Source organism: Muntiacus reevesi, chromosome 15 (genome assembly GCF_963930625.1).
Source record: "Muntiacus reevesi chromosome 15, mMunRee1.1, whole genome shotgun sequence".
Lineage (NCBI taxonomy): Eukaryota > Metazoa > Chordata > Mammalia > Artiodactyla > Cervidae > Muntiacus > Muntiacus reevesi.
In genome coordinates this window covers 4,359,251-4,385,577 of record NC_089263.1, presented here as the reverse complement: position 1 = coordinate 4,385,577, position 26,327 = coordinate 4,359,251, and the positions used below count along the sequence as shown (strand labels likewise).

The window sequence follows — 26,327 nt, the reverse complement described above, 5'->3', positions numbered from 1 at the left end:
CAATGTCTTGGTTACTGTAGCTTTGCAAGTTTTGAAATCAGGTAATGTTAGACCTCCAACTTCTTTTTTGAAGTTGACTATTCTGATATTCTGAATACTTTACATCCTTTGCAAATTTTAGAATTGCCTTGTCAATTTATATGAAAATGCATGTTGAAATTCTGATTGATACTACATAGAATCTTTAGATCAGTCTGGGGAAAAATGTTCATATAATAATATGAAATCTTGTAACTCATAAATAAATAGATATATTATTTATGTATCTATTTTTTCTATGTAATCTATTTATTTATGTTTTCTTTTATTTCCCTCCACAAAGATTTATAGTTTTCAACACACAGATCTTTTACATATTTTTCAGACTTAAGTATTTCTTGTTTTTGGTGATAATATCATTTTAAGGTTTCAGTTTCCTTTTGTTTATATTAGATAGCTAGTATACAGAAATGCAATTGAAATCTGCATACTGACCAATCACACAATCATGCTAAATTCAAAGGTTCAGATAACATTTTGTAAATTCTATCAGATTTTCTACATAGATGGTCAGATCATCTGCACATAACAACAGTTTTACTTTCCTTTCTGGTATGGATACAACTGGTTGTTTTTGGTAGATGCCCTTTATCAAGTTGAGGACGTTCCTTTCTAGTTCTAGTTCACTGAGTTTTATTAGGAATTGGTGTTAAGTTTTGCTAAGTACTTTTTCTGTGCCTATTGAGGTCATATGGTGTTTTTTTCTTAGTTTTTTATTTTTTTTCATTTATTTTTATCTTTTCTTAGTTTTTTAATACGTTGAATTATACTGACTGGTTTCCAATGTTAAAACAATTCACACTTCTTCATTATGTCATGACCTTTTTATTCTTTTTATAAACTATAGAACTTTATCAATTTTTATTTAGAATTTATGCATTTATGTTCATGGGAAATGTCTTGGGAAATGTTAATTTATAGTTTCTTTTTTCGGTAAGGTGTTTGCATGATTTTCATATCGAGGTAATGGTATTCTCATAGAATGAGTCAGAAAGTTCTCTCCGCTTTGATTTTCTGCAAGAGTTTGTGTAGAATTTGTATTATATCGTTCTTACATATTTGGTAGAATGTACCAGGGGAGCCATTTGAGCCTAGAGTTTTTCTTGTGGAAAACTTTTCAACTATAGATTCAATTTCATTAATAGACATAGGACAGTTTAGATTATCTGTGTGTGCATACACGCTCAGTCATGTCCAACTCTTTGCAACACCATGGACTGTAGCCCACCGGGCTCCTCTGTGCATGGGATTTCCCAGGCAAGAACACTGGAGTGGGTTGCCATTTCCTTTCCAGCGAATCTTTCCAACCCAGGGTTTGAACCCATGTTCAATCCTCCTGCATTGGCAGGCAGATTCTTTACCACTGCACCACCTGGGTTTTCTATTTTTCTTAAATAGTCTTTGGTAGCTTGTGTCTTCCAAGAAATTTATCTTTTTCCTCTAAATTATCAAATTTATTGGCATGAAGTTTATAGTATTTCCTCTTTATCATTTTAATATCTACAGAATCTATAGTGGTATTATCTTCCTCAATTCTGATATTGGTAATTTGCATTTTTTCTTCCCCCCACCAGATTAGTTTGGTTACAGATTTTTCCATTTTATTGATTTTTTTTCCCCAAAGAACCAGCTTTTGGTTTTATTGATTTTCTCTATTGTTTCCTTTTTCAATGATTCCTACTCTGATCACTATTATTTCCTTTGTTCTAGTTACTTTGGGATTAATCTGCTCTTATTTTTCTTGTTTTTTGAGATAGGAGAGATGGTAACTGATTTGAGACCTTTTTCTTTTCTGATATAGGTGTTTAATACTATAAATTTTCACACAAGTACTATGTTACCAGCATCCCACAAGTTTTGAGTGTTGTATTTTTATATTTTTAAAATGCTAATTTTCCCTTTATTTTCTGACTCATGGATTATTTAGATGTTTCCAAATATTTGAGAAATGGATTTTTCCAGATATCTTTCTGTTACTGATTTCTAATTTAATTCCATGACAGCCAGAAAAGAAAAAAAAAAAACAAACATGTTGTATGACTTGAATCTTTAAACACTTTTTGACATTTATTTTATGGCCAGAATATTATCTATCTTTGGAAATGTTCTATGAACACTTGCAAAAAGAATGTATATTCTGCTGAGTTGGGGTGGAGTGTTCTGTAAATGTGAGTTGGATCAAATTGATCTAAAACATCTTTGCTGAGTCTACTTTTTCCATCAGTTACTGAAGGAAGGTTGTGAAGGTTCTAGGTCCCAGAGCCCGGGAATCCAGCAAAAGGAAATGGAATCCCCAGGGAAACTGACTTTGAAGGCCATAGGGATTTGATTACAGAGCGTCCACAGGACTGGGGGAAACAAATTCTTGGAGGGCACGAACAAAACTGTGTGTGCACCAGGAGCCAGGGGAGAGGATCAGTGGCGCCCAGAGGCTGAGCCAGGCCTGCCTGTGAGTGTCTGAGGGTCTCCTGCAGGAGCGCGGGTCAGCAGGGGCCGGCCTCTGGGACGGGGGCACGCAGCAGCAGTCCTGGGAGGTGTGTGCTGGTGTAAGTCCTTGGGAGGGTTCCCTAGAGCCCTACCGTAGAGCCTGTAGACTCCAGGGCCAAACAACTAACAGGGAGGGAGCAGAGCCCTATCAATCAGCAGACAGTTGGATTAGAGATTTACTGAGCACGGCCCTACCAGAGTAAGACCCAATTTTCCCAATCCTTCTTATTCGGAAGTTTGCACCGGCCTCTTATCCTCAGTCATCAGAGGGCAGACAGAAGAAGTGAGAACTACAATCCCACAGCCTCTAGAATGAAAACCACAATCACAGAGAGCTAGCCAAATGATCACATGGATCACAGCCTTGTCTAACTCAATGAAGCTGTGAGCCATGGCCTTGCAGGGCCACCTAAGATGGACAGGTCATGGTGGACAGTTCTGATAAAATGTGGTCCACTGGAGAAAGGAATGGCAAATCACTCCAGTATTCTTACTTCTACAACTCTATGAACAATATGAAAAAGCAAAAAGATATGACACCAGAAGACGAGCTCCCCAGGTTGGTAGGTGTCCAATATGTTACTGGGGCAGAGCAGAGAAACAGTTCCAGAAAGAATGAAGAGGGTGGGCCAAGGCAGAAATGATGCTCAGTTGTGGATGTGTCTGGTGGTGAAAGTAAAGTCTGATGCAGTGAAGAACAACATTTCATAGAGATCTAATGTTAGGTTCATGAATCAAAGTAAGTTGAACTTGGTCAAGCAGGAGATGGCAAGCATGAACATTAACATTTTAAGAATCAGTGAACTAAAACAGACAAAAATGGGTGAATTTAATTCAGATGACCACTATTATCTACTATTGTGGGCAAGAATGGCTTAGAAGAAATGGAGTAGCCCTCCAAGTCAACAAAAGAGTCTGAAATGCAGTACTTGGGCACAGCCTCAAAAAAAAAAAGAGAATGATCTCAGTTCATTTCCAAGGCAAACCCTTCAACATCACAGTGATCCAAGTCTATGCCCCAAACAATGATGCTAAAGAAGCAGAAGTTGAACGGTTCTATGAAGATCTACAACACCTTCTAGAACCAACACCTTTTCATCATAGGGTATTGGAATGCAAAAGTAGCAAGTCAAGAGATACTTGGAGTAACAGGCAAGTTTGGTCTTGGAGTACAAAGTGAAGAGGGGTAAAGGCTAACAGAGTTTTGCCAAGAGTACACTGGTCCAGCAAACATGCTCTTCCAACAACACAAGAGACAACTCTATACATGGACATCACCAGATGATCAATACTGAAATCAGATTGATTATACTCATTGCAGACAAAGATGGAGAAGCTCTATAGAGCCAGAAAATACAAGACCTGGAGCTGACTGTGGCTCAGATCATCAGCTCCTTATTGCAAAATTTAGGTTTAAATTAAAGAAAGTAGAGATAAGCACTAGGCCATTCAGGTATGACCTAAATAAAATCCCTTATGATTATACAGTAGAAGTGATAAATAGATTCAAGGGATTAGATCTGTTAGACAGAGTGCCTGAAGGACTATGGATGGAGATTCATAATATTGTACAGGAGGTGGTAACCAAAACCATCCCAAAGGAGAGATGCAAAAAGGCAAAGTGGTTATCTGAGGAGACCTTACAAATAGCTGAGAAAAGAAGAGAAGCAAAAGGCAAAGGAGAAAGGAAAAGATATATCCAACTGAATGCAGAGTTCCTGAGAATATTAAGGAGAGAGAAGAAAGCCTTCTTAAGTGAACAGTGCAAAGAAATAGAGGAAAACAATAGAATGGGAAAGACTAGAGATCTCGTCAAGAAAATTGGAGAGGTCAAAGGAATATTTCATGCAAAGATGGGCACAATAAAGGACAGAAACAGTATGGACCTAACAAAAGCAGACGATATTAAGAAGAGGTGGCAAAAACACACAGAAAAGGCTAGGCTCACACTTGCACTCAGTAAGATGGCAGAATAGGACTTGCGCTCATCTCCGGTGAGAACACAAAAATCGCAACTAGTTGCTGAACACTACTGACAAGACGATGTTGGAATCCACCAAAAAAAAGATATTAACATTCAAGGGCAAAGGAGAAGCCACAATAAGATGGTAGGAGAGGTGCAAACACATTTAAAATCAAACCTCAGACTCCAGAGATGCTCAAAGGGTGCAAACAAAACCTTGTGCACAGCAGGACCCAGGGAGAGGAGCAGTGACCTCCACAAGAGACTGAGCCAGACGTTCCTGTGATTGTGGAGGCACAGGTCAGCAGTGGTCTGCCACAGGGACAGGGGCTCTTCCAGCACCAGTCTGGGGAGTTGCAGTACGTGGCCTAAGTTCTCTTGAAGGAAGTCATCATTAGCCCCACTATACAATCACCAGGTGGGTGATCCACAAACTGGAGAACAATTATACCAAAGAAGTTCTTGCACTGTTGTGAAACTTCTAGGTCCCACAATGGATTTCCCAACCTAGGGATCTGACAAATGGACTGAGAACCCTCAGGGAATTTCAATTTGAAGGTCAGCAGGATTTGATCACAGAATTTCCACAGGACTAGGGAAACAGAGACTCAAGGAGGGCACAAACAAAACCTTGTGTGCACCAGGACCCAACAGAAAGGAGCAGTAACCCCAGACTTGCCCGTGAGTGTTCAGGAGTCTCTGGTGGAGGCATGTTTTGACAGTGGCCTGCCACGGGGTCAGGGGCACTGATTGCTGCAGTTCTGGGAGGTGAAGCATGCTTGCATAAATCCTTTGGAAGAAGTTGTCACTAAGGCCACCACCCCTACCATAATTTGGTCTTAGACCAAACTACAGGGAGGGAACAGAGCCCAAACCATCAGCAGAAAATTGTATTAAAGATTTACCGAGCCTGGCCCTGCCCATCAGAGCAAGAATCAGATTCCCCCACAGCCAGTCCCTCCCATCAGGAAGCTTCCACAAGCCTTTTATCCTTATCTATCAGAAAGCAGACAGAATAAAAACCACAATCACAGAAAACTAACCAAACTGATCACATGGGTCACAGCCTTGTCTAACTCAATGAAACCATAAGCCATGCTGTGTAGGGCCACTCAAGATGGATGGGTCATGGTGGAAAGTTCTGACAAAACATGATCCACTGGAGAAGGAAATGGCAAACTACTTCAGCATTCTTGCCTTGAGAAGCCCATGAACAGCACGAAAAGGCAAAAAGATATGACACTGAAAGATGAACTCACCATGTAGGTAGGTGTCAAATATACTATTGGAGTGGAGAAATAGCTCCAGAAGGAATGAAGAGGCTGAGCCAAAGCCTCAGAAACAACACCCAGTTGTGGATGTATCTGGTGGTGAACGTAAAGTCTGATGCTATAAAGAACAACATTGCATTTGGTTCAAGATAGCAGAGTAGAAGGGTGTGTACTCATCCCCTCCTGCAAGAGTACCCAAATTGCAACTAGCTTTTGAACAACCATCGACAGGAGGATGCTGGAACCCACCAAAAAAAGCTACCCCACATCAAAAGACATAGAAGCAGCAGCAGTGAGACAACAGGAGGGGTGTACTCACGATAGAATCAAATCTTACACCTGCCAGGTGGGTGACACACAGACTGGAGAATGATAATACCAAAGAAGTTCTCGCACTGTTGTGAATATTCTGAACCCCATGTCAGACTTCCCAGTCTGCGGATCTGACAAAGGGACTGGGAACCCCTAGGGAATTTGAATATGAAGGTCAGCTGGATTTGATCTTGGAACTTCCACAGGACTGGGGAAACAGAGACTCTAGGAGGACACAAACAAAACCTTGTGTGCACCAGGACCCAGGAGAAAGGAGTCCTCCAGAGGACTGGGGGAAAGAGACTCCAGTCTTGGAGGGCACAAACAAAATTTTGCATGCATAAGACCCAGCAGAGAGGAGCACTAACCCTACAGAAGACGGAACCAAAACTACCTGCTAGCGTTGCAGGGCCTCCCGTAGAAGTTTGGGTTGGCAGAGGCTCACCACAGGGATGGGGGCACTGGAAGGTCCCTCTTGGTGTAAACCCTCCTGGAGTTTGCCACTAACCCCACCATAAAGCCTGTAGACCCTGGGGCTCGGTTGCTTCAGGCCAAACAACTACCATGGAGGGAGTGTAACCTCACCCATCAGCATATAATTAGATTATAGCTTTAATCAGAAAGTCCATGCCCACCAGAGCAAGACCCCTATTTCCTGTTGCCAGTCCCTCCCATCAAGAAGCTCACACAAGCCTCAGCCTCAGCCATCAGAGGACAGAAAGAAGAAGCAAGAAAGTAGCACAATCCCACAGTGGCTAAAACAAAAAACACATTACAGAAAGTTAATTATGATGAAAAAGCAGAAAGTTATGTCCCAGATGAAGGAACTAGATAAAATCCCAGAAAAACAACTAATTGAACTAGAGATAGGCAATCTTCCAAGAAGTCACAAAAGTGATTGTGAAGATGATCCAGGATCTTAGGGAAAGAATGGAGGCAAAAATTGAGAAGATCCAAGAAATGTTTACCAAAGATCTACAAGAACTAAGGAACAAACAGAGATGAATAATACACTAGAAGGAATCAATAAGCAGAATAACAGAGGCAGAAGCACAGACAAATGACCTGGAGGACAGAATGACGGAAATCACTGCCACAGAACAGAATATAGAAAAAAAAACTGAAAACAGCCTAAGAGACCTCTGGGATATTAAACGCATCAACATTTGCATTATAGGGGTCCCAGAAGAAGAGACAGAGAAAAGACCTGAAAAATACCTGAAGAGATAATAGCTGAAAACTTCCCAAACATGGGAAAGGAAATAGGCAACCAAGTCCAGGAAGCATAGAGAGTTCCAGGCAGGATAAACCTACAGAGGAGCACACTGAGACACATAGTAATCAAACTGACAAAAACTGAAGACAAAGATAAAATATTAAAAGCAACAAGGGAAAAATGACAAATAACATACAAGGGAACTCCCATCAGGCTATCAGCTCATTTCTCAACAGAAAACTCTACAAGCCAGAAGGGAAAGGCATGATATATTTTAAGTGATGAAAAGGAAGAACCTACAACCAAGAATACTCTATCTAGCAAGACTCTCCTTCAGATTTGATGGAGAAATCAAAAGCTTTCCAGACAAGCAAAAGTTAAGAGAATTTTAACTTTTTTAAAAGTTAAGAGAATTTTAACACATGGTCATAGCAAACACCTTCCAACAACACAAGAGAAGACTCGACACATGGACATCATCAGATGATCAATGCCAAAATCAGATTCACAATATTCTTTGATCCAAAGATGGAGAAGTTCCAAATAGTCAGCAAAAACAAGACTGGGAGCTGACTGTGGCTCAGATCATCAGCTCCTTACTGCAAAATTCAGTCTTAAATTGAAGAAAGTAGGGAAAACCAGTAGTCCATTCAGTTATGACCTAAATCAAATCCTTGAGGATTAAACACTGGAAGTGAGAAATAGATTCAATTGGTTAGGTCTGATAGAATGCCTGAAGAACTATGGACTGAGTTCATGACACTGTGCAACAGGTGGTGATCAAAATCTTCTCCAAGAAAAAGAAATGCCAACAGGCAAAATGGTTGTCTGAGGAGGCCTTACAAATAGCTAAGAAGAGAAGAGAAGTGAAAGGCAAAGGAGAAAGAGATATACCCATCTGAATGGAGAGTTCCAATGAATAGCAAGGAGAGATAAGAAAGTCTTCCGAAGTGACAATGCAAAGAAAAAGAGGAAAACAATAGAATGGGAAAGACTAGAGATCTCTTCAAGACAATTAGAGACAACAAAGGAACATTTTCATGCAATTATAGGCATAATGAAGGAGAGAAACAGTACGGATCTAAGAGAAGCAGAAGATACTAAGAAGACGTGGCAAGAATACACAGAAGAACTACACAAAAAAGATCTCAATGACCTGGATAACCACGATGGTATGATCTTTAACCTGGAGCAAGACATCTTGGAGTGTGAGGTCAAGTGGGCCTTAGGAAGCATCACTATAAACAAAGCTACTGGAGATGATGGAATTCCAGTTGAGCTATTTCAAAATCCTAAAAGATGATGCTGTTAAAGTGCTGCACTCAGTATGCCAACAAACTTGGAAGACTCGGAAGTGGCCACAGGACTGAAAAAGGTCAGTTTTATTTCAGTCCCAAAAAAGGGCAATGCCAAAGAACGTTCAAACTACCACACAATTGCACTCATTTCACAGGCTAGCAAAGTAAGGCTCAAAATTCTCCAAGTGAGGCTTTACCAGTATGTGAACTGTGAACTTCCAGATGTTCAAGCTGGATTTAGAAAAGGCAGAGGAATGAGAGATCAAATTGCCAACATCCACTGGGTCATTGGAAAAGCGAGATAATTACAGGAAAACAATCTACTTCTGCTTCATTGACTATGCTAAATCCTTTGAGTGTGTAGATCACAAGAAACTGGAAAATTCTTAAAGAGATAGGAATACCAGATCACCTTACCCACCTCCTGAGAAACCTGTACTCTGGTCAAGAAGCAATAGTTAGAACTGGACACAGACCAACAGACTGGTTCCAAATTGGGAAACGAGGACATCAAGGCTGTATAATGTCACCCTGCTTATTTAACTTATATGCAGAGTACATCATGCAAAATGTCAGGATGGATGAGGCTCAAACTGGAATCAAGATTTCTGGGAGAAATATCAATAACCTCAGATACGTAGATGATACTACCCTAACTGCAGAAAGGGAAGAGGAACTAAAGAGCCTCTTGATAAAGGTGATAGAGGAGAGTGAAAAAGCTGGCTTAAAACTCAACATTCAAAAAACAAAGATCACGGTATCTGGTCTCATCATTTCATGGCAAATATATGGGGAAACAATGGAAACAGTGACAGACTTTATTTACTTGGGCTCCAAAATTACTGTGGATGGTGACTGCAGCCATGAAATTAAAAGACCCTTGCTCCTTGGAATAAAAGCTATAACAAACCTAGACAGCATATTAAAAACAGTTAAGTTAGCTGACAAAAGCTCCATATAGTCAAAGCTATGGCTTTTTCAGTAGTCATGCACAGATGTTGACAGTTGGACCATAAAGAAGGTTAAGCACTAAAGAACTGAGGCTTTCACACTGTGGTGCTGGAGAAGATTCTATTGAGTCCCTTGGGCTGCAAGAAGATCAAGGCAGTCAATCCTAAAGGAAATCAACCCTGAATATTCACTGGAAGGACTGATGCTAAAGCTGAAGCTCCAATACTTTGGCCACCTGATATGAAGAGCTGACTCATGGGAAAAGACCCTGATGCTGGGAAAGATATACAGCAGTAGGAGAAGGAGACAACAGAATGAGATGGTCAGATGGCATCATCAATTCAATGGACATGAGTTTGAGCAAATTCCAGGAGATAGTGAAAGACAGGGAAGCCTGATGTGCTGCAGTCCATCGGGTCACAAAGAGTCAGACACAACTGAGTGACAATGAATGTTTGACAGAATTCACCTCTGAAGCCATCTAGTCTTGAACTTTTATTTATTGGGAGTTTTTTTTTTTTTTTTTATCAGTTTCAATTTCAGTACTTGTGATTGGTCTGTACATATTTTCTATTTCTTCAGTCTTGGGAAATTGTACCTTTCTAAGAACTTTTCCATATCTTCAAGGTTGTCCTTTTATTGGCATACTTGTCTGCAGTGATCTTATGATCCTTTGCATTTCTGTGGTGTCAATTGTAACTTCTTTTAATTTCTAATTATATTGATTTGAGCCCTCTCCCTTTATTTTCTTGATGAGTCTTCCCAAATGTTTATCGGTTTTATCTTTTCAAATAACCTGGTTTCACTTTCATTGATCTTTTCTATTTTTCTTTTTGTCATTTCTATTTATTTCTGCTCTGATCTCTATGCTTTCTTTTCTTCTGCTAACTTGGGGTTTTGTTTATTCATCTTTCTAGTTGCTTGAAGTGTAAGATTAAGTTGTTTGTTGTTTTTCTTGTTTCCAGAGTTAAGATTATATTGCTATAAACTTTCCTCTTAGAACTGCTTTTGCGACGTCCCACAAGCTTGGATCATTATATTTTTATTTTCATTTGTCTCTAAGTATTTTTTATTTCCTCTTTGATTTCTTTGATTCACTGGTTGTTTAATCGTATTGTTAAGCCTTCATGTTTGTGATTTTGTTTTTTTTTCTTGTAGTTTAATATTGTGTTGTGGTTGAAAAGTTGCTTGGTGGGATTTCAATTTTCTTAAATTAACTGACACTAGCTTTGTGCTCAGCATGTGGTCAATTCTGGAGAATGTTCCATGTGCACATGAGAAGTATGTGCATTCTGCCGCTTTTGGATGGAATGCTTTATAAGTATCAATTAAGTCTATCTAGTCTAATCTTGATAGAATTTCTTAGGCACGTGGATGAATAGTCCATGGGCCCAGTCATGTAGTTATACATGTCCTAGTATTTATGGCTGTTTGGAATTTATGGCTGTTCACCCACATCAGAAATGGGAGCTAGGGAGCTGGTTAATTTGTAACATTGGAGCCATAGGAAAAGGTTCCTTGATGTTGTCAGGTAACCAGCCTTTGTCACAAGATCTAAGGGAGACAAACTGACCTAATGAATCTTATGCCAAAACTATTTTTAGCATAACACGTCAAAAGGTATATAATGTCTTAAAAGCTGTATGTGGGTCTCTTCCTACCCCTTCTGGTGTCTGGGCCAGAAACTGTCCCTATTACTTCCTGACTTTTACTAAAACTTTACACTCCTGCAAAGACCTGAGTGACTGTTCCTTTGGTCCCAGAGTGAATTCGTTCCTTGGGAGATGACAGACCCATACCCAACACAGAACGTGGTAGAACAACATGCCACTTAAGGTTTGTATTTCCTTATTTTCTGTCTAGATGATCTGTCCATTGAAAAAAGTAGGATGTTAAAGTTCCCACTATTATTGTCTTACTGTTGATTTCTTTTTATGGCTTCATATTTGGGGTGCTTTTATGTTGGATGCATATATAATTGATATATCATCTTCTTGGATTGATTTCTTAATCATTATATAGTATCTTTATCTCTTGTAACATCTTTATTCCAGTCTATTTTATCTGAGTATCGCTACTCCAGCTTTCTTGTGATTTCCATTTGCATGGAATGCCTTTTTCGATTCCCTCACTTTCAGTCTGTATCTGTCCCTAGATCTAAAGTAGGTCTCTTGTAGATAGCAAATATGTGGGTCTTGTTTTTGTATCCATGCAGCCAGTCTATGTCTTTTGGTTGAAGCCTTTAATTCACTTACATTTAAGGTAATTTTCAATGTGTTCCTATTGTCATTTTCTTAAATTATGTTGGATTTGTTTTTGTAGATCTTTCTTTTCCCCTTCCTCTTTTGCTCTGTTCTCTGATGATTTAGTGTTGTTTGAATTCGTTTTTCTGTATGTAACTATTATAGACTTTTGATTTGCAGTGACCATGAGGATTTGGTATAGCAAACTATATGTAAAGAAGATTCTTTTAAGTTGCCTGTTGCTTAATTTCAAATGCTTTACAATATAGTGTATTTGTGCTCTCCTCACAATTGTTAGTTTTGATATTTGTATGAGACGATTTTCTACCTTTATGTTTGCCCTCACCAGTGATCACACCATCATGGTTACCTGGTGTGATCACTTGTGAGGGCAAACAAAGGTAGGGAATCATCTCATACAAATAACGAAACTAGCAAGGTCAGGGGAACCATGATGGCATGATCACTCACCTAGAGACAGACATCCTGGAATGCAAAGTCAAGTGGGCCTTAGGAAGCATCACCACGAACAAAGCTAGTGGAGGTGATGGAATTCCAGCTGAGCTATTTCAAATCCGAAAAGATGATGCTGTGAAAGTGCTGCAGTCAGTATGCCAGCAAATTTGGAAAATTCAGCAGTGGCCACAGGACTAGAAAAGGTCAGTTTTCATTCCAATCCCAAAGAAAGGCAATGCCAAAGAATGCTCAAACTACCGCACAGTTGTACTCATCTCACACACTAGCAAAGTAATGTTCAAAGTTCTCCAAGCAAGGTTTCAACAGTATGTGAACCAAGAACTTCCAGATGTTCATCTGGATTTAGAAAAGGCAGAGGAACCAGAGATCAAATTGCCAACATGTTTGATCATAGAAAAAGCAAGACAGTTCCATAAAAACAACTTCTCTTTTATTGATTATGCTAAAGCCTTTGACTGTTTTGATCACAATAAACTTGAAAATTCTTAAAGACACAGGAACACCAGACCACCTTACCTGCCTCCCGAGAAACCTGTATGCAGGTCAAGAAGCAAGAGTAGAACTGAACATGGAACTGGTCCAAATTGGGAAAGGAGCATGTCAAGGCTGTATATGGTCAACCTGCTTATTTAACTTATATGCAGAGTACATCATGCGAAATGCCGGGCTGGATGAAACACAAGCTGGAATCAAGATTGAGGGCAGAAATATCAATAACCTCAGATATGCAGATGACACCATCCTTACAGCAGAAAGCAAAAAGGGACTAAACAGCCTCTTGATGTAAGTCAAAGAGAATGAAAAAGCTGGCTTAAAACTCAACATTCAAAAAACAAAGATCATGGCATCTGGTTTCATCACTTCCTGGCAAAAAGATGGGGAAAAAGTGACAGACGATTCTTGGGGGCTCCAAAATCACTGCAGATGGTGACTGCAGCCATGATATTAAAAGACACTTCCTCCTTGGAAGAAAAACCATGACCAACTTAAACAGTGTATTAAAAAGCAGAGACATTACTTTGCCAACAAAGATCCGTATAGTCAAGGCTATAGTTTTTCCAGTAGTCATGTATAAATGTGAGAGTTGAAGCATAAACAAAGCTGAGCGCCGAAGAACTGATGCTTTTGAACTGTGTGGTGTTGGAGAAGACTCTTGAGAGTCCCTTGGACTGCAAGATCAAAGCAGTCAATCCTAAAGGAAACCAGTCCTGAATATTCATTGGAAGAACTGATGTTGAAGCTGAAATCTCCAATACTTTGGCCATGTGATGTGAAGAGCTGACTCACTGGAAAATATCCCGATGCTAGGAAAGATTGAGGGCAAGAGGAGAAGGGGACAATAGAGGATGAAATGGTTGGACGCCATCACTGACTCAATGGATATGAGTCTGAGCAAGCTCCAAGAGTTGGCAATGGATAGAGAAGCCTGGTGTGCTGCAGTCCATGGGTTCACAAGGAGTCAGACTCGACTGAACTGAGCAGTGAGCCTTTACACTCATAATTTTCTTGTTCCTAGCTGTCCCCTGGCTCTGCTCAAGACCCTCCAAAACTAGCAGATTGGAGATCTTGGCCTTTTATGTGGTCACTCCTTTTCCCCCTAACTTCTGGTGCACACTAGACTCTTGGTGCCCTCCAAAAGTAGAATTTCTGTTTCCCTCAGTCCTGTGGAATTCCTGAGACAGAGCATGCTGACCTCCAAAGTCAGATTCTGTGGAGGCTCCTCCTTCCATTGCCAGACCTCCAGGCTGAAGAATACTGATGTGGGACTCAGATCTTTCTCTAGTGGGAGAACTTCTGTGGTACAACTGTTTTCCAGTTATGGGTTACCCACCCTCTGGGTATGGGATTTATCACAATTGCACCCCTCAAGTCATCTTGTGGCTTGTCTCTGCATGTAGGTTATCTTTTTTGGTAGGTTCCCCCATTTTTGTTGTTGTTCATGGCTGCTCAGCAGTTAAGTTGCTATTTTGTTTTTTTTGTAAGAAGGGATGAACTCTTGTCCTTGTATCCCACCATCCTTTGCTGTTTTCAGTCATTTATTTTTGTATTAACAACTGTGTGATGTTCATCTCCCTCCAACAGAGAGAACGGCCCATGAGGGCAGGGCATATTTCTGGGCTGTTTATAGTATCTTCTTCATTGCCAGACTGGTATGACTCTGAGACTTCAGTTTTCCAGAACATGTCATTTTCCATCTAAGTTCTTTGGATACACAGCATTTGAATTGGGGTATGCTATGCTGACATTTTCTTTCAAGCTAGAAATACCAATTTGCCTAATCACTCCATCATACATTTGTGGTCTCTCCAATGCCTACTCACACTGATTACCTTTATCCTTTTATAACTCCTTTTGTAACTTCAACATCAGCATTTAGAGCTCAGGAAGTTGAAGAAAAGCAGCAGGAGATTGATAAGAAAGGTAGGAAACAACCAGACAAGTGCAAAGCCCCAGAAATTGAGAACAGTTTTTCAAGGAGTATGCAATTACTGCAAATGATGAAAGCCAAGAATGATCCATTAGATACATGTCACCTTAAGAAGAGCTTTAGTGAGCCAAATATAACAGCAAATGGAGGAAGAGAAATTGGAAAAAGTATAGGAACTTATTCAGTAAGACCAGAAGTGCTGGGCAGGGTTGGCATAGAAGTATAAGCTGTCTTGGGAGTAAAGACCCAGAATGTGGTGTTTCAGAAGGCAAGAGAAGGGAAAATTGCAAGAAGGGCCAATTGCTGTCAGGTCAAGTAAGATGAAACCAAAAACTCCACTGGAGTGAAACGGGATGATCCAGGAAGAGCATCTGCAGCATTAAGCAGAGGGAGTGCAGAAACAGATGATGAATGGAGACAACTCAAAGCTCATTCCACAGGAAACAGCACCAGTGGGAATCAGGGTTTTGTGGATGTGATGTGGTTCTGTGTTTATATTATGATAAAGACTTGACATGTTTGAGGAGCAGCTAATAGAAATGGCACAGGGGAGAACAGGAAGATAGGTAAGAGTGGTCCTTGAGAAGGAGGGTGTAGTTCCTTTTCCCAACGGAAGCAGTTGCATTTGGCCAAAGCCACAACTCTAGGCACCACAAAGTTTCAGCTGAGTTTGTGTCTTTTGCCCACTTACTAATGTTACTCCATGATCAGGATGGACTGGGTTACGCAACATTTAAATACACGACTACTGCATCAGTTCCGAGCTGCAGCCCCCCACTGCAGCGTAAGGCAGTTTTCTGCCTGTTCGGCTGTGTTCTGACCCACCCCTTCTTCCCCAGGGGCCTCGGATTCTGGCACTTCTTCCATCAGGAGCACAGGACCCATCTCCTCTGGCAACTTCAGTCCACGCTTCTGAAATATTTACTGCTCTTGACTCGTAGCACACAATACTTCATAAGCATTCACTATTCCACACGGTAGCTGTTTCATTAGCTACATCAAGCTCCCCATCTTGGTTTTCTATGACCTTTGGCTGTACAGCCTTTGGCTATCAGAAACACAAGGACAAAACAGACTATAGTGATCGGGGTCTTGCACCAGTTGACCCTATAAGCTAGTTTCTAAAAACCAAGGTTAATTAGAAGCACCTACCTCACAGGACTGTAGTGAAGATTAAGTATAAATGTACATGCTTGGCAAACAGCAAGTGCTCTTCAAATGCTATTACACAATTAGTTTGCTTCTCTCTTCTATTATCTTCCCATCAATTACTCACATGGCACCACCCCGCCACCACCACAGTCATACTGCCAGATGCAAGGTGGGTACACAGAATTCAACATTTCTTCCTATGTGTTTACACCTGATAATTTCTTAACTCATGGGGAAAAAAAAGGAGGTTTGAGGGGAAAGTCACAGCTAATAGTATACTGAAACATGCCTTCTATTTCTAAAATGAATAGCTGATATTTGCTTAACTATGTATTTTCAACTACAGCAAATATAGTAAAGAAAAAACTCTTAAAAGTTCATTTATATCCTACAGGGAATCAATCTCTCTAGAAGTAAATAACAGACCTAGATGAAGTATTTTAACCCAAGTCTAAAACTTTCCATTATTCTTTCTCACGATCTTGACATGAAGCAGGGATCAGCAAACTACAGACAGCAGGACAAATCTAGCCCGTGAGCTAAATATTTTTAAATGTATTTAATAATTCTTTAAAAATTTAAAAAATAAAGACTGCGCCGCCTGCCAAGCCTAAAATCTTTACTAGCTGGCCCTTTATGACATACTTCACAGAGGCTCTGGACAAGGATGTAAGAAATGAGTGCAAGACAGAAGACTCACAGGGCTTCCAAAACCCCACTGACCCCTGACGTACTTATAGGCAAGATGTTTCTTTGCCCTATTAATGCAGAAACTCAACTCCCAGTGCCTGGTCTTGTGGATAAACCCCCAGGAGCCCTCCAACTCTGAAAACCACTGCAGGTGTCCCACTTTTCATGCTCTATGAGGTGAGCAATAATGAGAAGTGAAAGTAAGTCTTATTAATGAGAGGTTGTGAATGATATAAAGCTGTATAATGTTAGACAGACAAATTCAAATTCATAAAGAAATTTCCTTAAATTTAATAAAGATACTGAAAATGTTCTCTGCATTTTTTTTTAATATTTACAGTCTTGTCTTTTTTTTTTTTTTTTACAGTTCTGTACATATAAATTTACAGAACGACCCCATCAACTGTCTGCATCAGTAATCCTTGCTGGTGGGTTCACCATTTACAAGGAAGACATCATTCAACGCAAGCTGTCACAGAGACTGTCCTACCAGCAAGGACCTCTTAACTTGAAGGATCATTGCCAGGTCTCTTTTATCAAGACCACCAATCACCTGGAAACCCTTAGCTACCAACTAACAACAACCTGTGAAATCAATGAACAGTCACTGGCTTCAGTGCAGTGTGACTAACTGCAATTACTGTCTAGTGGCCATGTCTACATCCTATGCTGCCTTCAATCCTTGAAGTCATCAGTATAGTTAAGAACAGAAAGAAAGTCCCTCCCCCTGGTCAATCACTGCGAAAAGCATGCGTAAGGCAATTGAGTTGAGGGTTAAGGATTCATCTTGCTAATGTCAAAAGTGACACTAACAAGATTCTTAGCCTCATCCACCAGATGAGGGTCCTCTGCGTCCAGGTCTCCAGGAGCAGGTTCCACCACCTTCACCAGACAAAGGATTGTAACCTGTGACAACAGAAAGGAAGCAAAACAGTGCTGGAAACATTTTGTATCAAACAGAAGACTCTAAGCCTGATATGCAAAGCACTGCAAAGATACGATCCTATTCTCATAAACGTTTTCATAAAACTTTAAGCTACCACAAGAGAAAAAAATTTTATAATGTGATTGCATTATATTGCATTGTATATACTGAACTGACTTTCTATAATGTGATTGCAGTCTGAACTGACTTGAATAAAACAAGCCATTCACCTTCTGTTTTAGCTATCAAAACACAAAAATCTCCCCCAAATACACAAAAAATTTGCCCCCAAAGCCTCTCAAGATGGTTAAATTTAAATATATAAAGTCTTCTAACTGTAGTGCTTAATAAAATGAATACATTCAAGTAAGAACTGCTCAAGCTACAGAAAATAAATTATAAAAATCAAAACAGAATGGAACTTGCTGTCACTTTCACCAGTCAGGACTGGAAAATCCACATGCTCCAGCCCCCACACCCATCCTTGCCCACTCATTAACTTCCTAAAGTTAATAGACATTTGGCACCATTCTGCTCAGGCTCTAGAGTCAGCAAGACCTTAAATGAGGTGGTTTTGTTCCTTACTTACTGTAGAATCTTTGGTCACCAACTCCCTGTGACTCAGTTTCTTTAAGGCCTGTAAAGACAAGCCATTCGAAGCCCCCAGCTCTGGACTGCTGGGAATGCTAGAGTATGTACACAGCACACCATACATTCCATTTTCTATAATTGTCTCCTGAATACTACCACTCTTTGCTCTGCAAAATGGTCTTAGAAGATTTCTTGCTGGAGCACGAAAAAGACTTAAAAAAGCGTTTTTTTTCCAGACACACCACTCCTCTACACAGGACAGCTTTGAGTTTCTAACACAAAGGAAGGGATCAGAGCCCACTTTAAAGGGCAGCCCACCTTGTGTCCCGGCTTCACAGAGCTCACAGGCTTCACAGACTCCCCTCAGTCCTCCAAGAGGTTGGCCAGGCTTCCACACCTCTGCCTCTGCTGACACCTAGTCAGAGAAAACCCCTCTTCCCAGATAGAAAAAAGTGTCTTCAGCCTAGAACTGGTTCCTTCACAAAGCATTCTAATGCTTTTGCCCGTCCCTCTCCAGATGGAGGAGGAACTCCTGGCAGAACACAAAGGATTACTTATTTTCAATTGTATGGGAGTCCCATCTTCCCAAAAGTACGTGAAAGTCCTCAGGGATGGGATGGTACAGACTGCTATCGAGCCACCCAGAGTGCTCGGGGTACTGCACACAAAAGGTCTCTTAATGAGTATCTGTTCATGCCTCCTTGAGGGGGTTATTTGTAAGAAACAAGGCAACCCTGGCTGTAAAGACCAAAACCCGGGTCCTAGGCCCCTGACCCATTCATATGCAAAATAGGCAAACTACTCCTTGCCTCACTTAACTCAGGACTGTGGGATCAAGTGAAAAATACTAAAATACAAGTGCAACTGTTCCGATTATTTCCTGAGAGCCTCGAGTGACCTCCTTCTTCATTGCTGATCAAATGCTAACTTTTGTGAGGCCAAGGAGGTCAGAGGCCTCCTGGAAATAGGACATGCACCCACAGCCTTGCTGGAGGCCCTGAGGCAATGATAGGGTTCAGTAGGTTGGTCATTTCTAGCCGCTGACAGCTGTTTTACATCTATTTCTTTTATTTAATTTTCATAACCTACACTTAAGAATTAGTCTGTTTATAAACAACAAATCAAGAAAAGAGAATCCTGTTTCAGGTAAATTTAGCCAGTCACTGTTCAGAATGCTTTAACGTTTGACACCTACCTCCTCCCCGCAAAGGCTTTCTGTCAGATTTTCGTTTCGGGATGACTGATGAAGTAGAAGGCCCAGGACTGTCTTCTTCCTGCTTGAACATATACAGGCATAAGAATCTAGTTAAGACATACTACTCCAGGAATCTTCACCTACTTGAAAAGAGTCCACTAGGTTGAAGGCTACATCACCTGAGGCTTTCTTGTATTTCCTTTATAACTTTTTCCTTCTTGCATGCTATCCCACATTTCAATCTTCTGTCTCCTTTTTTCTTCTTCAAGCTGAGGAAGAATCGCACATGATACAGAATGAATTCATAAACTTCCATCTTTCTCAAAGAAAATGTGCTTTTGATAATCTGTAATTTAAATGTTCTTCAAACTTTCGCCTGCACTTTCTTCAGTTAATAAAGCAGCTATCATCTAGTGGTGTGTGAGTTTAATTCAGATACAGAATCTTTTGCTTTTGCATACTATTAAAGAAAGCAAAAAGTGTCACAGAAGAAACAATACCCATTCTTCTTTTAAACTAGACATTTCTGGTCATGTGGAAGAACCCGGACTTGAAAAGGGTCAGTGTGGCTGGCAGATGTGCTTTGCTGCTATTTGGTTGTGTCACCTGAGGAAAGTCAATTAACCCTTCAACTTCAAAGGCTGTGAGGAACCAGTCAGAGCAAATTTGAAAGTTCTCTCAAAGTAAGGTACTGTGGGAGCACAGTAGAAAACTGTGTCCAACAACGAGCACCTGGGAAAGCTTGAGCAGTGAACAGGAGAGAAATACAGTGCCCGAGGTCTTCGCCTCTGCTTCCTACTCCTTGAACAACTGGGTACTGCAATTCACGTGCACACAAAGGTCACTAACTCTCTCAATTCCTGATGCAACCCAAACCCAAACTTCAATTCATTCTGGTTCCAATTAAACTGTGATGCCACAAAGATATGCAAGAGGATGCATTAGAAAGCACATATCCAGAAATTTCTTAATGGCTCAGGGTCCATCACTGTTAAGCCCAAATGCCTGTCCCTTCATGCCTTCACTGTCTGCAAGTACAGGAGGTTAAGGAAGAAACCGCTTCTTGATCTGAGGGTTCTTTTATGTTTATAGCCAACATGGAAAACACCAGAATGGTACACAGTGAAAAATTCTGAGACCACATACAAGAGAACAGACTAAACTGTGAGATAGGAAGACTGATACTTTTCTTAAGTATACAGAACCACGCTGACTACACTAAAGTCTCTGACTGTGCAGATCACAAACTGTGGAAAATTCTTAAAGAGATGGGAATACCAGACCACCCTACCTGTCTCCTGCAAAACCTGTATGCAAGTCAAGAAGATAGAATCGGACATAAACAATGGTCTGGTCCAAAATTAGGAAAGGAGTATCAAGGCTATACGTCACCCTGCTTATTTAACTTCTATGCAAAGTACATCACGGGAAATGCCAGGCTGAATAAGCACAAGCTGGAATCAAGATTGCCAGAAGAAATGTCAATAACCTCAGATATGCAGATGACACCACCCTAATGGCAGAAAGCATCAAGAGCATCTTGATGAAGGTGAAAGAGGAAAGTTAAAAAGCTGGCTTGAAACTTAACATTGAAAAACGGAGATCATGGTATCCAGTCCCATCACTTCATGGCAAACAGATGGGAAAACAACGGAGACCGTAACAGACTGAATTTTCGTGGGCTCCGAAATCAATGTGGATGGTGACTGCTGTAGCCATGAAATTAAAAGATGCTTGCTCCCTGGAAGAAAAGCTATGACCAACCTAGACAGCGTATTAAAAAGCAGAGACAGTCCTTTGCCTACAAAGGTCCATAGTCAAAGCTATGGTTTTTCCAGCAGTCATGTATGGATGTGAGAGCTGGACAATAAAAAAGGCTGAGCAGCAAAGAATAGATGCTTTCAAACTGTGGTGCTGGAGAAGACTCTTCTGAGTCCTGTGAACAGCAAGGAGAACACACTAGTCAATCCTAAAGGTAATCAGTCCTGAATATTCATTGGAAGGACTGATGCTGAAGCTGAAGCTCCAATACTTTGGCCACCTGATGCAAAGAACTGACTCACTGGAAAAGACTCTGATGCTGGGAAAGATTGAAGGTAGGAGGAAACAGGGGTGACAGAGGATAAGACGGTTGGATGGCATCACCGACTCAACGGACATGAGTTTGAGCAAACTCCCACAGATGGTGAAGGACAGAGAAGCCTGGCATGCTGTGGTCCATGGGGTCGCAAAGGGCCAGACACACGACTGAGAGACTGAACAAACAAAACAGAACCATAACTTTAAAACTGAACACAGGCTTCTATCCTTTCTCCAAATTTAGGAGGCTCACATTACAGATTTTAAAAACGATCTTTTAAAAGCTTCTTTTTCCCAGCTACATCAGCAAACTGGGTAAATGATCAGGCTGCTTTACTAATGCAAAAAACTCAAACCCTCAAGTCATTAATTTTGACATGTAGAAGGAACTTTACTCTTGGACTCTAGAAACAAAACAATTAAATATCTCTCAAAAACTTTTAAAACACTTTCTAAAGTTTAAGAAAAAAAAAGACTGCTTAAAAATAGCACCTGTGTATTATGCTGCCATTTCTATGGAAAAATTACATAAGCATGCATTTATATATGGATAAAATCTTTCTGGAAAAATACCTAAAAAACTTTGCTCTGTCCTTTCACTCTGGGCTCCAGCCACGATAGGGACACCAGCCATGTACTAAGTGATCATGCAGAAAACAAAAGCCACCAGTGGTGGCAGAGAGGCATTTCTTTCTGGAAATACCAGAGACACACGTAAGACCAGCAGGAAGACCAACTTCTCTGGTTTCCTCCTAAGGGGATAAAGAGGGGCCCAGAAACATCTGTAACGAAACCAGAAAGTGGGGCCTACACTTAGCTGCTTCAGTTACACAGACTGGGGCCAACACAGGAAGTGTGACTTCACTCCTGTGAAGAGCAGCACAAGCCACCTGGCTGCTCAGGTCACTTCAACAGTAGCCCCTGGTTCTTCCTCCCCACCACCTCAGCCCACTGCCACCCTCCCCTGGCTCTTCTTTACTCCACTGAAGAGTGGCCCCACCGAGGCAGGTCCTATGAGATGCAAAGCTTGAAACCGGCCACGAAGACGCTGAATGTGTGTTCTGTGTCTGGTGGTACGGCTCCTGCACATAGCACACAGTTTTGTTGGGCAAGATACTGCTATAAGGGAACCACCACTTAAAAGTAAAAACATAAATACAAGACTACTTAAGAGTATTTAATTCTTTAAGAGCAATTCACCTCTAAATATTAAGAAATTACACAAGTAAACATGCTGAGCAATACTTAACTAAGTGGAAATGATTCAGCCTGAAAGTGTTCCCTGTACCCACCATACTGTGAGTGCACGCACACACACATACACACACTTTTACCAACTAAACCTCAAATATCATGTATTCAAACTAAAACCAGTACATACCTGTCTTAATTTCTCTTTATGTTTTTCAACTTGTGCATTCAATTCTTCTTGCATTTTCAAACGAGCAGCTGCTAAAGCCTCCTGCCGTTTAACAACAATATCAGGTTCTGAAAAGGCAGAAAAAAACTGGAATAAAGCACCTTGTAAAACATAAAATGGAAACTCTTGAGGTCTATATTAATAGAAGTATACAGAAATCAAACAATACAAAAACTTTTTAACATGAATAAGCCTATTCTTCTGCATATATTTAATTACTGCTTAAAGGGGAAGGAGACTATCACAGTCTCAGTTCAGAGTCCTTGTTAAATACTTACAGCATCAGAAATCTCTGTTCAAAACAGATTTCTGGGCTACCTGAGCAGTCCTAATTCAGAGAATCTGGCATGGGCCCTAAGATTAAAATATAAGTGGTCAGGCAGCCACAGCAAAATTTGACTTCACATCCTGGATGCCTCCTAACACCCAGCCTCTAGGTTTACCAGAATTCTAGAAGATAACCAAGGGAAAGAAAGTTTTCTGATTATTAGCTATCACCTAATTAGTCTAGATATATACCAGAAAGAGATAAAGATATTTAGGTATTTTATCCTTGTTTCTACAGAAAAGAAAAATCCTTCCAACTAGCGTTAATAGAAATGGCCGCCCCAGATATTTATTTTTATCTGGTTTATACAACAAAGCAAATTACACAAAAACACAAGTTTCTGACCTGCTTTATACAGACCACTGTGTTTAAGGAGCACTACGGGGAACTACGCAGTGGTGTGACTAATTTTCTCTACAAAGAAACAAACTAGAACTATTATGTTCACATCAGCATCATCCAAAGCATATGTGATCACCATTACCCACAGACAGTAAAAAGCAATGGAAAAAAGGTCACTTAACTGAATCCACGTAAAACAGGGGACAAAATGGGTAAGGCTGGGTGTTGTGTGTATGTGTGTGGTGGCAGAAATGAACAGACTTTTACCTTTAAAAATGAAACTATTGTTCTACTTTATAGAAATGTGAATTGTAGCAACATTTGAAATTGTTGTTTTATTCTTAGTAAAAAAGAAATTATGTGTGGATTTTTTTAAACCTAATTTTCCTAACAAAATTGTACAACACAAAGTACACCTTTCACTGCACATTTATTTTGTGCAACGCTTCCTTAAAACAAACTCCTCTTCTGAGATGCCCATTCCATTATCTTATAAATCCACTCCTCAGCTGCCAGCAGCTCACAGTGCCAGTAATGGCTGTACCAGGTGACTGAAGCTATTCTCTTAACCTCATCCACTTCACATTATCCTGCAACTTAAGCAAGATATACAACTGTACTTTGATTTTTGGGATATATAGCCAACAACCAAAAAACTGAGATAGTGGCAGGGCCACAGCGTTTCATGGGAGAGGAGAGTGAAGGAATTTTTTAGGTCCTTCTACTAATGACTAGTTTTAAGTTATGATGTTTGTTTTCTTCCCCAGCTTCATAACTGTGGTGACTTGGATCACTGGTGATTAGTAGTTATTTAATCATACTACTATTATCAAAATAACTGAACATTTTTTTTGAATATGTTCTCAGAGACTGTAATTTCTAACAAGTTAGAAGGTGACTCTTTTAGAGGGAATGAGTTTTTGAAACAGCCATGTGTAAATCTGCCATCAGGTCTGATGAGTAAGTTGTGAAAAGCAAAATACAGTGGATGTGAGGAACTAAGGCTGAGTTTCCTGTCACTCACAAGGGTTCTAGAGATAACTGAGAGTTATTTAGTAGGCACATCCATAAGTATGGAGAAGCTGTGACGCTTTTATTTAATCTCATGAACAATGATGCAAGCAGAGGGTGTTCTACACATCATCAAGCAGGTTTTTCACCCCAACGAAAACTTTGAAATTTAAAAAAACACTATTGCAATTCACCAAAATCAACTTCAGAAGTGTAAAACAGTTTTCCTCCCACACAGATTAGACGGATACCTCTTACTCATAACAATAGACTAACTTATAAATACTACAAGCAGTACGGGTAAAGCCACGCCTTCAGTCCACTTCCCTGGAAAATTCTATGGAGAGGAGCTTGGCAGGCTACAGTCCATGGGCCCCAAAGGCTCGGCCACGACTGAGCGTACACGAGCGCACACGCACGTACACACACACACAGACATACTAACCCAGAGCAGCGGCAGCTTGATCTAAGTGCCTCTGCCTCAATGCCCTCAACCGGGTGGAAAGCTTCTGAAAGACCACGTAGAGAAGGATGCAGCTGAAGACGATGTACCAGCCGTAAGTGGCCAGCAAGGAGCCCACTGAAAAGAATAAAACATTCAGTTTTCAAGAAACTAAAAATGACACCACCACCGGACTTTCCTACCGGAGGGCTTCCTAAGGCAGTTAAAACAGCGAGAAGTACAATCCAGGGATCCCTGAGAAGGTACTTCTCAGCCGTCTGGGGAATCGGAGGGGCAAGCCCGAGGCAGGCGGGGCACGTCAGCCGGGTTTTGAAGGATGACGGGGTGTGTCCGAATCAGGAAGGCAAGGGCTTTAAGGATCCAGGCAACGGACGGAAAAGGGTAGCCGCGGGGGCCTGGCACAGGACAGAGTTTGGGGGCGTGAGCGAGGGCGCGGCGGTGGGGGGAGCGCGGCTTGGCAGCAAACGCCAAGGGCCCAGTCTGCCCAGTAATCGCGACCCGGAAGGGCTTGTACCGCCTGTGTCGCGCAAGGTAAAGGACTCGCCCAACCAAGGGCCCACTACAAAGCCCCGGGAAGCCGGGCTCCGGGAGAGCCTCCGCGCGCGGCTTCGGCCTACCGCCCAGGCCTGCGGGCACCGACCGCCGGCCGGCCCGGCCCAGAGCGCCGTGGAGGACTACTCACTGAACATGGCGGCGAGCCGGCGGTGGTGGCGCGGCCCGCGGCGCGCGCCCACTCACCCGTGACGTGAAGGAAACGCAGCCCCTCTGTCTCCAGGGCGGGCCGCGCTGACAGCTGATCCCCGTCCCGCTCCATGGCGACGCAGCCCCGGCCGCCTCCGCGCCGCACACGCCCGCCGAGTCAGCGCCGGCCTTCGCCTTCCGGCGGGCCCCTAGTACACGTGGCGGCCGGGGCCGGCTTTCCGGCCTCCCGGCCAATCGGGTGGCGAAGCGGCCCGGACGTGCGGCGTTGCCGCGGGGGCGTGGCCGAGGCGGGCTGAGCCCTCCGGGGCGGCACCGGGAACCTGAGGGGCGCCTTACAGCCTGCGCCGCGTCGGATGTTTACTCTTGTACTGATTGGACACCGAGGTCTCAAGACTTTGCCCTGGGCAAACAGGATTTGCGTCCACGCCCCTGTTCGCTGGCACCTTAAGCAACTGGGACTTCGCAGATTGGCAACTCCCGGCTATTGCGGGTTCCAGCCTTCCCCTTCCGCAGCCTCTGTTACCTTTTAGAATTGGGAAAGTCCCCGCTGACACTGCGCCGTTCAAAATCAAAATTTCCAGAATCAAAATCTCCTGGGAAAGAATTAGCGTTAACAACGGCTCCAATACGCGTTGAATCAATAATTACAGAGTATTATAACACATCACAATTATTTATAATAATGTCCTGTCTTCTCTGCCTGCGATGCCCTCTGCCACACCCTTGCTTGCACTCTTCACTTAG

General features: G+C 41.6%; 1 protein-coding gene across 5 annotated transcripts; it reads right to left on the bottom strand.

The window, feature by feature from the left end:
* Positions 1-16,796: 16,796 nt before the first annotated feature.
* SELENOS (selenoprotein S) lies at positions 16,797-25,795 on the bottom strand. 5 transcript variants are annotated; one of them, XM_065906636.1, is made up of 7 exons: positions 25,620-25,795; positions 24,864-24,998; positions 22,699-22,805; positions 19,418-19,507; positions 19,239-19,320; positions 18,362-18,477; positions 16,797-17,433 (listed from the first exon to the last, which is right to left on the bottom strand). In XM_065906636.1, exons 1-6 carry the CDS (start codon positions 25,693-25,695, stop codon positions 18,407-18,409), a joined length of 561 nt encoding a protein of 186 aa, XP_065762708.1. In that variant the 5' UTR covers positions 25,696-25,795; the 3' UTR covers positions 16,797-17,433; positions 18,362-18,406. The 5 variants fall into 5 exon arrangements, with proteins under 5 accessions (XP_065762708.1, XP_065762709.1, XP_065762706.1 ...); XM_065906637.1 differs by having other exon boundaries at positions 19,239-19,317; positions 25,620-25,789; XM_065906634.1 differs by lacking the exon at positions 18,362-18,477 and having other exon boundaries at positions 25,620-25,789.
* Between the last annotated feature and the right edge of the window lie 532 nt (positions 25,796-26,327).

What these genes read in the sequence shown, in the direction of transcription:
- SELENOS (XM_065906634.1), bottom strand. Translation starts at nt 25,695, where the DNA reads ATGGAGCGGGACGGGGATCAGCTGTCAGCGCGGCCCGCCCTGGAGACA. An exon ending in GCGTTTCCTTCACGTCACGG is followed by an intron (nt 24,999 to 25,619) that starts GTGAGTGGGCGC and finishes TATTCTTTTCAG; the next exon opens with TGGGCTCCTTGCTGGCCACT. An exon ending in TCAAGCTGCCGCTGCTCTGG is followed by an intron (nt 22,806 to 24,863) that starts GTTAGTATGTCT and finishes CTGCCTTTTCAG; the next exon opens with AACCTGATATTGTTGTTAAA.